Here is a 14,976-nt window from a genome sequence, read left to right on the forward strand (position 1 = left end):
TGTGACAAGGTAGGGGGGTTTACAGAAGATAGCCCTATTTGGTAAAAAACAAAGTCCATATGATGGCAAGAACAGCTCAAATGAGACTAGAGAAAATACAGTCCATCATTACTTTAAGACATGAAGGTCTGTCAACGCGGAAAATGTCAGAGTTAGTTCTGCTGCAGAGGATAAGTTCCTTATAATCACCAGTCTCAGAAACTGCAGCCCAAATAAAAGCTTCACAGAGTTCAAGTAACAGACATCTCAACGGTGTGGGTGAACGGATGATCTCCGCATGTGTATTTCCCACCATGACGCACGGAGGAGGAGGTGTGATGGTGCTTTACTGGTGATACTGTCCGTGATTTATTTAGAATTCAAGGCACATCTAACCAGCATGGCTACCACAGCATTCTGCAGTGATACGCCATCCCATCTGGTTTGCGCTTAGTGCCACTATCATTTGTTTTTCAACAGGACAATGACCCAACACACCTCCAAGGCTGTGTAAGCACTATTTTGCCAAGAAGGAGAGTGATGAAGTGCTGCATCAGATGACCTGGCAATCCCCCGACCTCAACCAAATGAAGATGGTTTGGGATGAGTCGGACAGCAGAGTGAAGGAAAAGCAGCCAACAAGTGCTCAGCATGTGGGAACTCCAAGACTGTTGGAACAGCATTCCAGGTGAAGCTGGTTGAGAGAATGCCAAAAGTGTGCAAATCTGTCATCAAGGCAAAGGGTGGCTATTTGAAGAATATCAAATAGAGAAATATATTTGTTACTACATGATTCCACGTGTTATTTCATAGTTTTGATGTCTTCACTATTATTCTACAATGTTGAAAAATGTAAAAGAAAGAAAAACCCCGACCGCTATTGTAAGTACAGTTAAGCGTCAGGGTACAGTAGTAAAATGGTGCACGCGTTAAGTTCGTAGGAATCAAAGTTGTAAATCAAAAATTAAACCATCATACTGGCATCTCTACTCAGCACAGAGATGAATAAAGTTGAATAAAACACTTTTTAATGCAGAACTACATATACAAAAAGTTCAACGCGGAAACCATTGTCATCGAGTTATAAAAAATGTAAAGACACTTGAAGCAATTGGGTTGGATGTGCAGAAGGCAAATTGACCCGAGCCTTCCCGTCCAGTGCCTCAAAGGGTTATTTGTTCTGTTTTTACCCCTTCCCTGTCCCTTTTTAGCATTTGTGTGGCGCTGTCTTTACAAGTATTACCACATTTCAGTGACATGAATCCATACAATACTCTACTCATGTTGTTGCTTCTAGTGACCTCTTTAGGTTCCCTGTCTGTCAATCACTGTGGACCAGTTCAAAAAGCGCTGAAAAGAAAGGTTGGAATCATAGAGAGCATGAGACAGATAATTAGGGGAGTTGTGTGAGCAGGATAGAGCTTAAAATGGCTCATGAGGACAGCTTGGAGTAGCTGGGTGGTGAGAACTTGCGCTTCAGGTATTTGATGATATAGAGAGGGAGACAGCTGACGACGGTGATCACTGACACCTTCCAAAGGAAGGCTGGTGTCGTGATGAAGCCCAGGTCTGGGATAAATAAAAAACAAACACAGGTTAGAAATCTGTCCAAATAACGGCACAAACAATATGTGCAAGGCACTAACATGTTGATATACATACATTTATTATCACTTTATTCAAAAGATTTGGTTGATAATTATGGATCCATGCTATCTGTTTAAAAGAGCTTTTGCACACATGCCTGGAATGAGACATCACTGAGTGGAATGGTAAAACAATATAAGTAGCAGGAAAATATGCTCAATACGTCACATCAAATATGGCTGCAAAAGGCATGGTCAGAGTCTGGTCACTAAAGGAACGTGAACCGTGCGGAGCAGTCACAGCACGGTCAAAAACAGTGATGAGAGGAGAGTGTGAAAAGGAAGTGGAAGAGAAGAGGTAGCGTTTCCAGTGCTGCACACCTACCCAGAAATGCTCCAAAGGACACTCTGCCTATGCCTGTCCCAAGGACACATACAGTAGCAAAAGAGAGAGGATGAGAGAGAGAGAGAGAGAGACCAAATGAGTGCATGAGAGAGAAAAAAAACAGGGAAAGTAATACAGGAGCGAGCGAGGGAGAAGGGGAGAGGGAGAGAAAAGATGGCAGACACGAACAAAGCACAGACCTCCAAGGTTTAATTGGGTTAAATCAAACATAAGTGCATCAAACTAAAACACACAAGCTGTAGTGCAAAGGGTGAGACTGTTCCACTACAAGATTAAAGTGTTCGTAAAAAACTGCCCTCCACATAACAAAAAGCAAAGAGCAACATCAAATAATTTTCCCTCAACACTTATCAGCACAATAGCAAACAGCATAATACTTTTTGTTTTTTTACTTTGGCCCTAAGGGGATAAATAACATTTAATTGAGTTGTTTTTTCCCCCTCAGGTAAACAACATTTGCTTACCGAAGTACTCATTGAGGAAGGCAAGCGAGGCTATGTAGCAGCCCAGACTGAGGAACTCTGCTAGCACCATGAGCCAGTGCCAGGTACGGATGTTGAGCGCCACCATGAGCAGCTCGGTGAGGATCAGCGCAGTGAAGGAGATGGCCACCACGTGCACAAACTCAGACTCAAACAACACCAGTGCGCCGTACATCAGGATGCCACCTGGGGGCGCCACAAAGAAGTGTTAGTGACGTAGTACTGGTTGAGTAACAGGTTAACTTCATTGGCTGTTGGCGAGGGGATCCGCTACCAGACAGGTTAACCAGCTTGAGAAAGAAACTAGAGAATGATCAACTAGAATGAATTCTAGTCATCAACTACAATCAAATTGTTTCTAGTTAATAACAATAAGACCTAACATAAAATGTACCGGCTTATTCTTTTAGGGAACCAAATATGACAAGTACATTAGGCCTTTGTTTTGGTTTACTTCTTAAGTTACTTTGATCCCCATTGCTAACTGAAAGTCTGTTATTCAAAATATGTATTAGGATTCAAGTAAGTCTTAAGACACAGGACCTGACTCAATTACAGTATGTATGAGGGCAAACAGACAATAGGTCCAAGTGTATCCAAAAACCAACCAGGTAAACCACTGAGTACTGTAGCTTGACACTCATTCATCAATTCTATAGTGGTGCCTACTGTATTTTGATAGCCTTTCATTTAATTATACCACGCCGCAAATTGAGCTTAATGGCCTATTACTGATCACATAATTGCCTTTTCCATACAGTCTACATACAGTGCATTCCTGGGAGTTAAACTCTGTAATAAATTAAAACCGACGATCGTGGCCTGATATTTTTTCTCCCCCCTCATATCTCCCTGTTTTTCATTGGACTTTGGTAATAGACCTTTAATTAAAAAACGAGAGCTGTCAGGAAGTGACGCTTCAGTGAGAACATAGATCTTTCTCAATACGCTGCATGGCTTAGCGATTACAGAAATATCGATTTACTGGACAGACAAAAGCCTGCGTGTAACTGCAGATGATGCTTGGAAACCTAAGCTACTGAGAAACAGGACTGTCTGAGAGTCAGGGAGCCAGGGGACTGACGGTATCGCACATAGTAAAAATGATGAAATATAAGTGTGGTGCCTGGACGGTCAGTAATAAAAGGTGTTTAAGCTGCGCTTCGTTCAGGTTGCTTTCAGAAGAGCTGCCTTACTGTGCGGATGGATCATTTGGATATAAGAGTTGTGCACCTGGCCAACATCTTCATAATATCCATAATGTTTAGAAGCACCCTCCCCTGTGTTAACATCCATAATCTTCATAATATCCATCATGTTTAGAAGCACCCTCCCCTGTGTTAATATCCATCATCTTCATAATATCCATAATGTTTAGAAGCACCCTCCCCTGTGTTAACATCCATAATCTTCATAATATCCATCATGTTTAGAAGCACCCTCCCCTGTGTTAACATCCATCATCTTCATAATATCCATAATGTTTAGAAGCACCCTCCCCTGTGTTAACATCCATAATCTTCATAATATCCATCATGTTTAGAAGCACCCTCCCCTGTGTTAATATCCATCATCTTCATAATATCCATAATGTTTAGAAGCACCCTCCCCTGTGTGTTAATATCCATCATCTTCAATGTCCATCATGTTTAGAAGCACCCTCTCCTGTGTGTTAGTATCCATCATCTTCATAATATCCATAATGTTTAGAAGCACCCTCCCCTGTGTGTTAGTATCCATCATCTTCATTAATATCCATCATGTTTAGAAGCACCCTCCCCTGTGTGTTAATATCCATCATCTTCATAATATCCATCATGTTTAGAAGCACCCTCCCCTGTGTGTTAGTATCCATCATCTTCATAATATCCATAATGTTTAGAAGCACCCTCCCCTGTGTGTTAATATCCATCATCTTCATGAATATCCATAATGTTTAGAAGCACCCTCCCCTGTGTGTTAATATCCATCATCTTCATAATATCCATAATGTTTAGAAGCACCCTCCCCTGTGTGTTAGTATCCATCATCTTCATAATATCCATAATGTTTAGAAGCACCCTCCCCTGTGTGTTAGTATCGATCATCTTCATAATATCCATAATGTTTAGATCACCCTCCCCTGTGTGTTAGTATCCATCATCTTCATGAATATCCATAATGTTTAGAAGCACCCTCCCCTGTGTGTTAATATCCATCATCTTCATAATATCAATAATGTTTAGAAGCACCCTCCCCTGTGTGTTAGTATCCATCATCTTCATAATGTCCATCATGTTTAGAAGCACCCTCCCCTGTGTGTTAATATCCATCATCTTCATTAATATCCATCATGTTTAGAAGCACCCTCCCCTGTGTGTTAGTGTCCATCATGTTTAGAAGCACCCTCCCCTGTGTGTTAATATCCATCATCTTCATAATATCCATCATGTTTAGAAGCACCCTCCCCTGTGTGTTAGTATCCATCATCTTCATAATATCCATAATGTTTAGATGCACCCTCCCCTGTGTGTTAGTATCCATCATCTTCATAATGTCCATCATGTTTAGAAGCACCCTCCCCTGTGTGTTAGTATCCATCATCTTCATAATATCCATCATGTTTAGAAGCACCCTCCCCTGTGTGTTAGTATCCATCATCTTCATAATGTCCATCATGTTTAGAAGCACCCTCCCCTGTGTGTTAGTATCCATCATCTTTATAATGTCCATCATGTTTAGAAGCACCCTCCCCTGTGTGTTAGTATCCATCATCTTCATAATGTCCATCATGTTTAGTAGCACCCTCCCGTGTGTTAGTATCCATCATCTTCATAATTTCCATCATGTTTAGAAGCACCCTCCCCTGTGTGTTAGTATCCATCATCTTTATAATGTCCATGTTTAGAAGCACCCTCCCCTGTGTGTTAGTATCCATCATCTTCATAATATCCATAATGTTTAGAAGCACCCTCCCCTGTGTGTTAGTATCCATCATCTTCATAATGTCCATCATGTTTAGTAGCACCCTCCCCTGTGTGTTAGTATCCATCATCTTCATAATTTCCATCATGTTTAGAAGCACCCTCCCCTGTGTGTTAGTATCCATCATCTTTATAATGTCCATCATGTTTAGAAGCACCCTCCCCTGTGTGTTAGTATCCATCATCTTCATAATATCCATAATGTTTAGAAGCACCCTCCCCTGTGTGTTAGTATCCATCATGTTTAGAAGCACCCTCCCCTGTGTGTTAGTATCCATCATCTACATAATATCCATAATGTTTAGTAGCACCCTCCCCTGTGTGTTAGTATCCATCATCTTCATAATATCCATCATGTTTAGAAGCACCCCTGTGTGTTAGTATCCATCATCTACATAATATCCATAATGTTTAGTAGCACCCTCCCCTGTGTGTTAGTATCCATCATCTTCATAATGTCCATCATGTTTAGAAGCACCCTCCCCTGTGTTAGTATCCATCATCTTTATAATGTCCATCATGTTTAGAAGCACCCTCCCCTGTGTGTTAGTATCCATCATCTTCATAATATCCATCATGTTTAGAAGCACCCTCCCCTGTGTGTTAGTATCCATCATGTCCATCATGTTTAGAAGCACCCTCCCCTGTGTGTTAGTATCCATCATCTTCATAATATCCATAATGTTTAGAAGCACCCTCCCCAGTGTGTTAGTATCCATCATGTCCATCATGTTTAGAAGCACCCTCCCCTGTGTGTTAGTATCCATCATCTTCATAATATCCATAATGTTTAGTAGCACCCTCCCCTGTGTGTTAGTATCCATCATCTTCATAATATCCATTATATTTAGAAGCACCCTCCCCTGTGTGTTAGTATCCATCATCTTCATAATATCAATTATATTTAGAAGCACCCTCCCCTGTGTGTTAGTATCCATCATCTTCATTAATATCCATCATGTTTAGAAGCACCCTCCCCTGTGTGTTAGTATCCATCATCTTCATAATGTCCATCATGTTTAGAAGCACCCTCCCCTGTGTGTTAGTACCCATCATCTTCATAATAGCCATGTTTAGAAGCACCCTCCCCTGTGTGTTAGTATCGATCATCTTCATAATATCCATAATGTTTAGAAGCACCCTCCCCTGTGTGTTAATATCCATCATCTTCATAATATCCATAATGTTTAGAAGCACCCTCCCCTGTGTGTTAGTATCCATCATCTTCATAATGTCCATCATGTTTAGAAGCACCCTCCCCTGTGTGTTAGTATCCATCATCTTCATTAATATCCATCATGTTTAGAAGCACCCTCCCGTGTGTTAATATCCATCATCTTCATAATATCCATCATGTTTAGAAGCACCCTCCCCTGTGTGTTAATATCCATCATCTTCATAATATCCATAATGTTTAGAAGCACCCTCCCCTGTGTGTTAGTATCCATCATCTTCATAATGTCCATCATGTTTTAGAAGCACCCTCCCCTGTGTGTTAGTATCCATCATCTTCATAATATCCATCATGTTTAGAAGCACCCTCCCCTGTGTGTTAGTATCCATCATCTTCATAATGTCCATCATGTTTAGAAGCACCCTCCCCTGTGTGTTAGTATCCATCATCTTCATAATGTCCATCATGTTTTAGAAGCACCCTCCCCTGTGTGTTAGTATCCATCATCTTTATAATGTCCATCATGTTTAGAAGCACCCTCCCCTGTGTGTTAATATCCATCATCTTCATAATGTCCATCATGTTTAGAAGCACCCTCCCCTGTGTGTTAGTATCCATCATCTTCATAATGTCCATCATGTTTAGAAGCACCCTCCCCTGTGTGTTAGTATCCATCATCTTCATAATATCCATCATGTTTAGAAGCACCCTCCCTTGTGTGTTAATATCCATCATCTTCATAATATCCATAATGTTTAGAAGCACCCTCCCCTGTGTGTTAGTATCCATCATGTCCATAATGTTTAGAAGCACCCTCCCCTGTGTGTTAGTATCCATCATCTTCATAATATCCATCATCTTTAGAAGCACCCTCCCCTGTGTGTTAGTATCCATCGTTAGATTTCCAGGTCTACAGTTCTAACTCAGAAAGCTGCAGAATCCTGTCAATTCTCTTACCTTGGTAAATACTGATCAACACCCAAATGAGAAAAGTCTTGAAAGACAAGGAACGACCCTAGAAGAAGAGAAAAATACAGAATTGCAGACATCATAATCTAATTCCCGTCAAACCACAAAACACAACTTTTGAATTCACGTTAACCTGTTAAACCCTTAATGAAAATAGAGTAAATTGACCATACATTCCCGTCAGCCTGTATTATATAGGAGAGGTTGCCATTTTACCTTGGTGAGGTCTTTGTAAAGCTCAGGGTACAGCAGGGCCATCTCTGGCTTCACGTCCTGGTCCAGCACCAGGGAAAATACAGGGAACATCGTGTAGATGGTAGAATACCTGCACAGAAGGGGAGAACACAGGACTGAGGTAATACAGAACACTGGACCAGTGCATCAATAGAAAGGGTCTCACCACCTCATGTTTAGATGCATGCACATACTGTACGCACCAATGGAAACAATTGCAGTAGAAATATAGACAACCACATACCCAACCATGAGAAAACCCTGGTATAAAGGGACTGATGCAAAGTAGAAAATGGAGGAAAACACTGCCTGCAAAGAGGGAGAGATGAGACACATTTCATTCAAGTCCTTCCATATTCAGTACTAGTAACATAAACATGTTCAGGTATGTTACCTGCATGGTTGATATGATCATGCCTCGGTGCATGACAAACTGGCCCAGGGCTGCTGAACGCTTGTAGCTGTTCCTGCCGTGGACCATGAGCAGCCGGCCAATGTGCTTAAACTGTGTGATGGAGAAATCTGCCGCCAGGGATGCCTGCTTCCCCTCCTGCATGGGGAGAGCATAAGTGTGTAATGTTACTCTACGGAAGGACACACCCCCATAACCGACTCAATACGGCACCCATAACAGGTTTAGCATTTGATTTGACTATTTAACGTTTTAATATGTGGATAGGATAAGAGGAGTGATATGGGTTGTTTACCTTTCCTTCAATGCCGATGCCACAGTCTGCTGCCTGGATCATACTGACATCATTACCTCCATCACCTGGGAGAGACAAGAGAGGACCCCACGTCAGCCACAGGCTCAATAATATGGAAATAAGGCTTACGCCCCAGGATGATGACAGAACAGTGTTAACAATGATGCTTGTGGTGTTTGATTGCCATCTTGTGGACATAATAGGTGTGTGTACCTTCTCGTACTGGGTCTAGTTTCTTCTTTTTCAATTAGTGAGGTATATTACTGGTAGGAATTTTCTACAATTTACTTATTTAATCATTTGGCATTCATTGTACACAGATCATTGTAGCAGTTGTGTCTGATACAAAGGATGAGAGTGGTTAGTTGTTATGCATCTGGGTCTTGCCCAGGGTGCAAAGGGGCTCACCTATGGCACAGGTTCTGTTGGCTGTGTGCTGCTTGAGAAGGTGGACAATCTGGGCTTTCTGAGTGGGGGAGCAGCGACAGCAGACTACTGCTGGACACTGACACGCCAGCTCCACAAACTCATGCTCATAGTACCGCAGACACACCTGTGGGAAGAGAAATATACTGACACGCCAGCTCCTCAAACTCATGCTCATAGTACCGCAGACACACCTGTGGGAAGAGAAACATACTGACACGCCAGCTCCTCAAACTCATGCTCATAGTACCGCAGACACACCTGTGGGAAGAGAAATACTGACACGCCAGCTCCACAAACTCATGCTCATAGTACCGCAGACACACCTGTGGGAAGAGAAATATACTGACACGCCAGCTCCTCAAACTCATGCTCATAGTACCGCAGACACACCTGTGGGAAGAGAAATATACTGACACGCCAGCTCCTCAAAATCATGCTCATAGTACCACAGACACACCTGTGGGAAGAGAAACATATCGATTTGGAAAATGCAAACACATCCGGACCCACACAAGCACATTTACATAATGAAGTATTTACTGTACCATCTCTTCAGATCCATTATCATTATTTTGTATACATTTTATTTAACTACGTAAGTCAGTTAAGAACAAATTCTTATTTACAATGACGGCCTAGGAACAATGGGTTAACTGCCTTGTTCAGGGGTAGAACGACAGATTTTTACCTTGTCAACTCAAGGATTATATCCAGCAACCTTTCGGTCACTAGTCCAACACTCTAACCACTAGGCTACCTGTCAATCAATGGTGTTATAATTAAGCAACAAGGCCAGAGAGGGTGTTCAGCCAAGGGCTGTTCTTCTGCACAATGCATAGTGCCTGGATACAGCCCTTAGGGGTGGTAGATTGGCCATATACCATAAATCCCAGAGGTGTCTTATTGCTATTATAAACTGGTTACCAATGTAATTAGAGCAGTAAAAATACATATTTTGTCATACCCGTGGTATACGGTCTGATATACAGTGAGGGGAAAAGGTACTTGATCCCCTGCTGATTTTGTACGTTTGCCCACTGACAAAGAAATTATCAGTCTATAATTTTAATGGGATGGTTTATTTGAACAGTGAGAGACAGAATAACAACAAACAAATCCAGAAAAATGCATGTCATAACATTTTTAAATTGATTTGCATTTTAATGAGGGAAATAAGTATTTGACCCCCTCTCAATCAGAGAGATGTCTGGCTTCCAGGTGTCTTTTATACAGGTAACGAGCTGAGATTAGGAGCACACTCTTAAAGGGAGTGCTCCTAATCTCACCTTGTTACCTGTATAAAAAGACACCTGTCCACAGAAGCAATCAATCAGATTCCAAACTCTCCACCATGGCCAAGACCAAAGAGCTCTCCAAGGATGTCAGGGACAAGATTGTAGACCTACACAAGGCTGAAATGGTCTACAAGACCATCGCCAAGCAGCTTGGTGAGAAGGTGACAACAGTTGGTTTGATTATTCGCAAATGGAAGAAACACAAAATAACTGTTAATCTCCCTCGGCCTGGGGCTCCATGCAAGATCTCACCTCGTGGAGTTGCAATGATCATGAGAACGGTGAGGAATCAGCCCAGAACTACACGGGAGGATCTTGTCAATGATCTCAAGGCAGCTGGGACCATAGTCACCAAGAAAACAATTGGTAACACACTACGCCGTGAAGGACTGAATCCTGCAGCGCCCGCAAGGTCCCTCTGCTCACTCAAGAAAGCACATATACATGCCCGTCTGAAGTTTGCCAATTAATATCTGAATGATTCAGAGGACAACTGGATTAAAGTGTTTTGGTCAGATGAGACCAAAATGGAGCTCTTTGGCATCAACTCAACTCGCCGTGTTTGGAGGAGGAGGAATGCTGCCTATGAACCCAAGAACACCATCCCCACCTTCAAACATGGAGGTGGAAATATTATGCTTTGGGGGTGTTTTTCCTGCTAAGGGGACAGGACAACTTCATCGCATCAAAGGGACGATGGACGGGGCCATGTACCGTCAAATATTGGGTGAGAACCTCCTTCCCTCAGCCAGGGTATTGAAAATGGGTCATGGATGGGTATTCCAGCACGACAATGACCCAAAACACACGGCCAAGGCAACAAAGGAGTAGCTCAAGAAGAAGCACATTAAGGTCTTGGAGTGGCCTAGCCAGTCTCCAGACCTTAATCCCATAGAAAATCTGTGGAGGGAGCTGAAGGTTCGAGTTGCCAAACGTCAGCCTCGAAACCTTAATAACTTGGAGAAGTTCTGCAAAGAGGAGTGGGACAAAATCCCTCCTGAGATGTGTGTAAACCTGGTGGCCAACTACAAGAAACGTCTGATCTTGATCAAGATTTTGCCACCAAGTACTAAGTCATGTTTTGCAGAGGGGTCAAATACTTATTTCCCTCATTAAAATGCAAATCAATTTATAACATTTTTGACATGCATTTTTCAGGATTTTTTTGTTGTTATTCTGTCTCTCACTGTTCAAATAAACCTACCATTAAAATGATAGACTGATCATTTCTTTGTCAGTGGGCAAACGTACAAAATCAGCAGGGGATCAAGTACTTTTTTCCCTCACTGTACCACGGCTGTTAGCCAATCAGCATTCAGGGCTCAAACCACTCAGTTTATATTTTTTGGGGCTGCATCTACATTACAATCTGCTTTGAGAGGTCTGTGAGAAGTGTTTGTGCTGTAGTACCTCCAAGGAGTCTCCAGAGATGACCAGAGCACAGTCGTGTTTCCTTCTGAAGGCATTGAGCTCCAGATGGGCCTCTCCTCTGTTGGAGACCTGCTCGAGAGCCAGGCAATACAATTAGTGGAAGGACAGATACAGGACCATTTCTTCATCCCTTTAACACTCATCAAGTGACAGATTATTATCTTAAGATGAAAAAGAAAGAGAAGCGTACCGATCTGAATACATGAATATCTTGGCTTCTGGACACCAAATGGGAGCTTTTAGCGATACAAGTAGCTGTCTCCAGCTTATCCCCGGTAAGCATCCATATCTGAAGAGATAACAAAACCATGACATGGAATCAGTGACAGCATTAAAAGCACCATTTTACCATATTTCATATTATACAAGGACTAGTCAGATTCTGGTATGACATGGAATACGTCTTTTTCACAGCTAACATTATACTGTACATGGAAAGGACAGCGCAATATAAATGCAGCCAACATATAACAAGTTCACAGGTGTAGTAAAACACAGAAGAATAGTGTGGTCTCACACCTTGATCCCAGCGTTTCTGAGGAGCTCCAGGGTTGGCCTGACGTCAGCCTGTAGTTGGTCTTCAACCCCAGTCAAACACAGAAGCTCCATCTCCCTCTCCAGACTCTCTACCACTGCTGACACCTTCAGAGCCCGGTCATGGATACTCAGCTTGGCCTGGTTGTAACGGTTCTACACAGAGGGAAAGATAGTCAGTCAGTGAGGGAGGCAGAGATGAGAAAGGAAGTGATAATGAAAGAGATAGGGAGGTAGAAATCCAGTCAAAGGGAGAAAATCAGAGAGAAATAAATAACCGTTGCAAAAGTGTGTAGCGCATCGGGAAAAAGAGGAAAGGAAATAAGTGGAATGAGGGCAAGTTGGCAGCTCATTCGGTTTGAAGATTATTTTCAATTCAGCAGGACATTAAGGAGGGACATTATGTTTTGCACCTCAAAGTCTGTATACTGCTCTTCAGACAGAGATTTCTTAGCCACCACCAGGGTCCGAAGCCCTTCCCTGGCCATGTTCCCACACTGAGAACAAAAGAGGGGATAGTTAGGAAAGAGTGATGTAATATGATAAAACCAGAAATTACTGAACATTTGTAGAGACAAACTTACTCTCTAAAGTCCAGTCAGATACATATTTCTTAAACAAACTACGTTTCAACAAATTTCATATGGCATACAGTAGGTTTAACATACGCTGAATAGCATACGGTACAGGGATAGATCATTTTATCTAATTGAGAGTCAGCTGCATCAGAACAGCACGTACAGTCAACCAACAAAGACAGAAATCAATGGGGAATAACGTTGCCTCGGGAGAAAGTTCAGAGGACACAAAACCACATTTTATTGTTTTATATGAAACGCCAATGAGCTGAAAGTGACGCGCTGATTGCTTATTGACATGGTACCCATATAGCGCCACTGCTTGGACAGTCTACGGGATATTACAGTCAATGGAACATCATTAACACCATTGTTAGGAATATGACATACTGGATGCGTCCCAAATGGCACCTTACTCCCTATATAGTGCATTATATTAAACCAACGCCCGGGTCAAAAATAGTGCACTAAATAGGGAATAGGGTGCGATTTGGGACGCATACATTAATGCCTCCTAGGAAAGGAATCCACTTCATGTTGGTCACTAATTAAATCAAAAACAGCCCCTGGTCCTAAATGACTCAATATTGCCAATACAATTATGAACATACAGTATTGCACACCCAGTCATGGGTGGGCCTGTTGATCTTGTGATGAATGAATGTCCTGGTTAACAACAGAGGTAATTATCCTGCATGTGTTCGATACATTTTGTTCATACGTACAACAGTCTGGATGGAAGCCTTACCTCCTCCTCCAGCCAATCATTGTACTGCACGATACTCGCCATGGCAACATCAGCACCCTTCATATAAAATGTGATGTCACCTGTGGTCTCCTCCTAGAGCAAAATATGAGAGAAAATGTAGATGTATAATCATATAAAAAGCATTCCAGTACATATAGTACGAACACCAGACCTGAATTCAAATATAATTTTTGTTAACAGTTCTAGATGGGGTTTGCACCATTCTGACTTTTCTACGGGTTCCATTAGAGCAGGAAAGCTCAACCAAGCACAGCTTAAGTATTTGAAATGATTTCAAATAGTATTTAAACCCAGGACTGACTGACTGACTAACACACACACACACACACACACCCAGTACCAGTACCAGTGAAAAGTTTGGACACACCAACTCATTCAAGAGTTTCTTTATTTTTTTAAATGTAGTATAATAGTGAAGATATCAGAACTATGAATTAACACATGGAATCATGTAGCAACCAAAAAAGTCCAAATACAGTTGAAGTCTGAAGTTTACATACACTTAGGTTGGAGTCATTAAAACTCATTTTTCAACCACTCCACAAATTTCTTGTTAACAAACTATAGTTTTGGCAAATGTTTACAGACAGATTATTTCACTTAAAATTCACTGTGTCACAATTCCAGCGGGTCAGAAGTTTAAATACACTAAGTCTTTAAACAGCTTGGAAAATTCCAGAAAATGATGTCATGGCGTTAGAAGCTAATTGACATAATTTGAGTCAATTGGGGGTGTACCTGTGGATGTAGTTCAAGGCCTACCTTCAAACTCAGTGCCTCTTTGCTTGACATCATGGGAAAATCAAATAGAAATCAGCCCAAAACTCAGAAAACAAATTGTAGACCTTCACAAGTCTGGTTCATCCTTGGGAGCAATTTCCAAACACCTGAAGGTACCACGTTCATCTGTACAAACTATAGTACGCAAGTATAAACACCATAGGACCAAGCAGCCGTCATACCGCTCAGGAAGGAGACGCGTTCTGTCTCCTAGAGATGAACGTACTTTGATGCAAAAAGTGAAAATCAATCCCAGAACAACAGCAAACAACAAAGCACCCTGTGAAGATGCTGGAGGTAACAGGTACAAAAGTATCTATATCCACAGTAAAACGAGTCCTATATCGACATAACCTGAAAAGCCACTCAGCAAGGAAGAAGCCACTGCTCCAAAACCGCCATAAAAAAAGCCAGACTACGGTTTGCAACTGCACATGGGGACAAAGATTGTACTTTTTGTAGAAATGTCCTCTGGTCTGATGAAACAAAAATAGAACAGTTTGGCCATAATGACCATCGGAGGAAAAAGAGAGAGGCTTGCAAGCAGAAGAACACCATCCCAACCGTGAAGCACGGGGGTAGCAGCATCCCGTTGTGAGGTGCTTTGCTGCAGGAGGGACTGGTGCACTTCACAAAATAGATGGCGTAGAAAAATTAAGT

At 41.9% G+C, this 14,976-nt stretch overlaps 1 protein-coding gene across 2 annotated transcripts in view; it reads right to left on the reverse strand.

Annotated features, from left to right (window-relative positions):
• Positions 1-938: 938 nt before the first annotated feature.
• Positions 939-14,976, reverse strand: part of atp9b (ATPase phospholipid transporting 9B) — a 57,103-nt gene continuing 43,065 nt past the window's right edge. The window contains exons 17-30 of one of the 2 annotated variants that reach the window (XM_021571743.2): positions 13,516-13,608; positions 12,603-12,686; positions 12,175-12,345; positions 11,846-11,944; positions 11,635-11,724; positions 8,909-9,053; positions 8,501-8,565; positions 8,188-8,343; positions 8,038-8,102; positions 7,776-7,884; positions 7,548-7,605; positions 2,436-2,639; positions 1,951-1,983; positions 939-1,548 (exon numbers count right to left, since the gene is read on the reverse strand). In XM_021571743.2, the coding sequence (XP_021427418.2) occupies positions 1,412-1,548; positions 1,951-1,983; positions 2,436-2,639; positions 7,548-7,605; positions 7,776-7,884; positions 8,038-8,102; positions 8,188-8,343; positions 8,501-8,565; positions 8,909-9,053; positions 11,635-11,724; positions 11,846-11,944; positions 12,175-12,345; positions 12,603-12,686; positions 13,516-13,608 (1,509 nt within the window). In that variant the 3' untranslated portion in view covers positions 939-1,411. The remainder of the gene's footprint in view (positions 1,549-1,950; positions 1,984-2,435; positions 2,640-7,547; positions 7,606-7,775; positions 7,885-8,037; positions 8,103-8,187; positions 8,344-8,500; positions 8,566-8,908; positions 9,054-11,634; positions 11,725-11,845; positions 11,945-12,174; positions 12,346-12,602; positions 12,687-13,515; positions 13,609-14,976) is intronic. The other variant, XM_021571744.2, reaches the window with a different exon arrangement.

The sequence above is a fragment of the Oncorhynchus mykiss genome, chromosome 18, assembly GCF_013265735.2.
Source record: "Oncorhynchus mykiss isolate Arlee chromosome 18, USDA_OmykA_1.1, whole genome shotgun sequence".
NCBI lineage: Eukaryota > Metazoa > Chordata > Actinopteri > Salmoniformes > Salmonidae > Oncorhynchus > Oncorhynchus mykiss.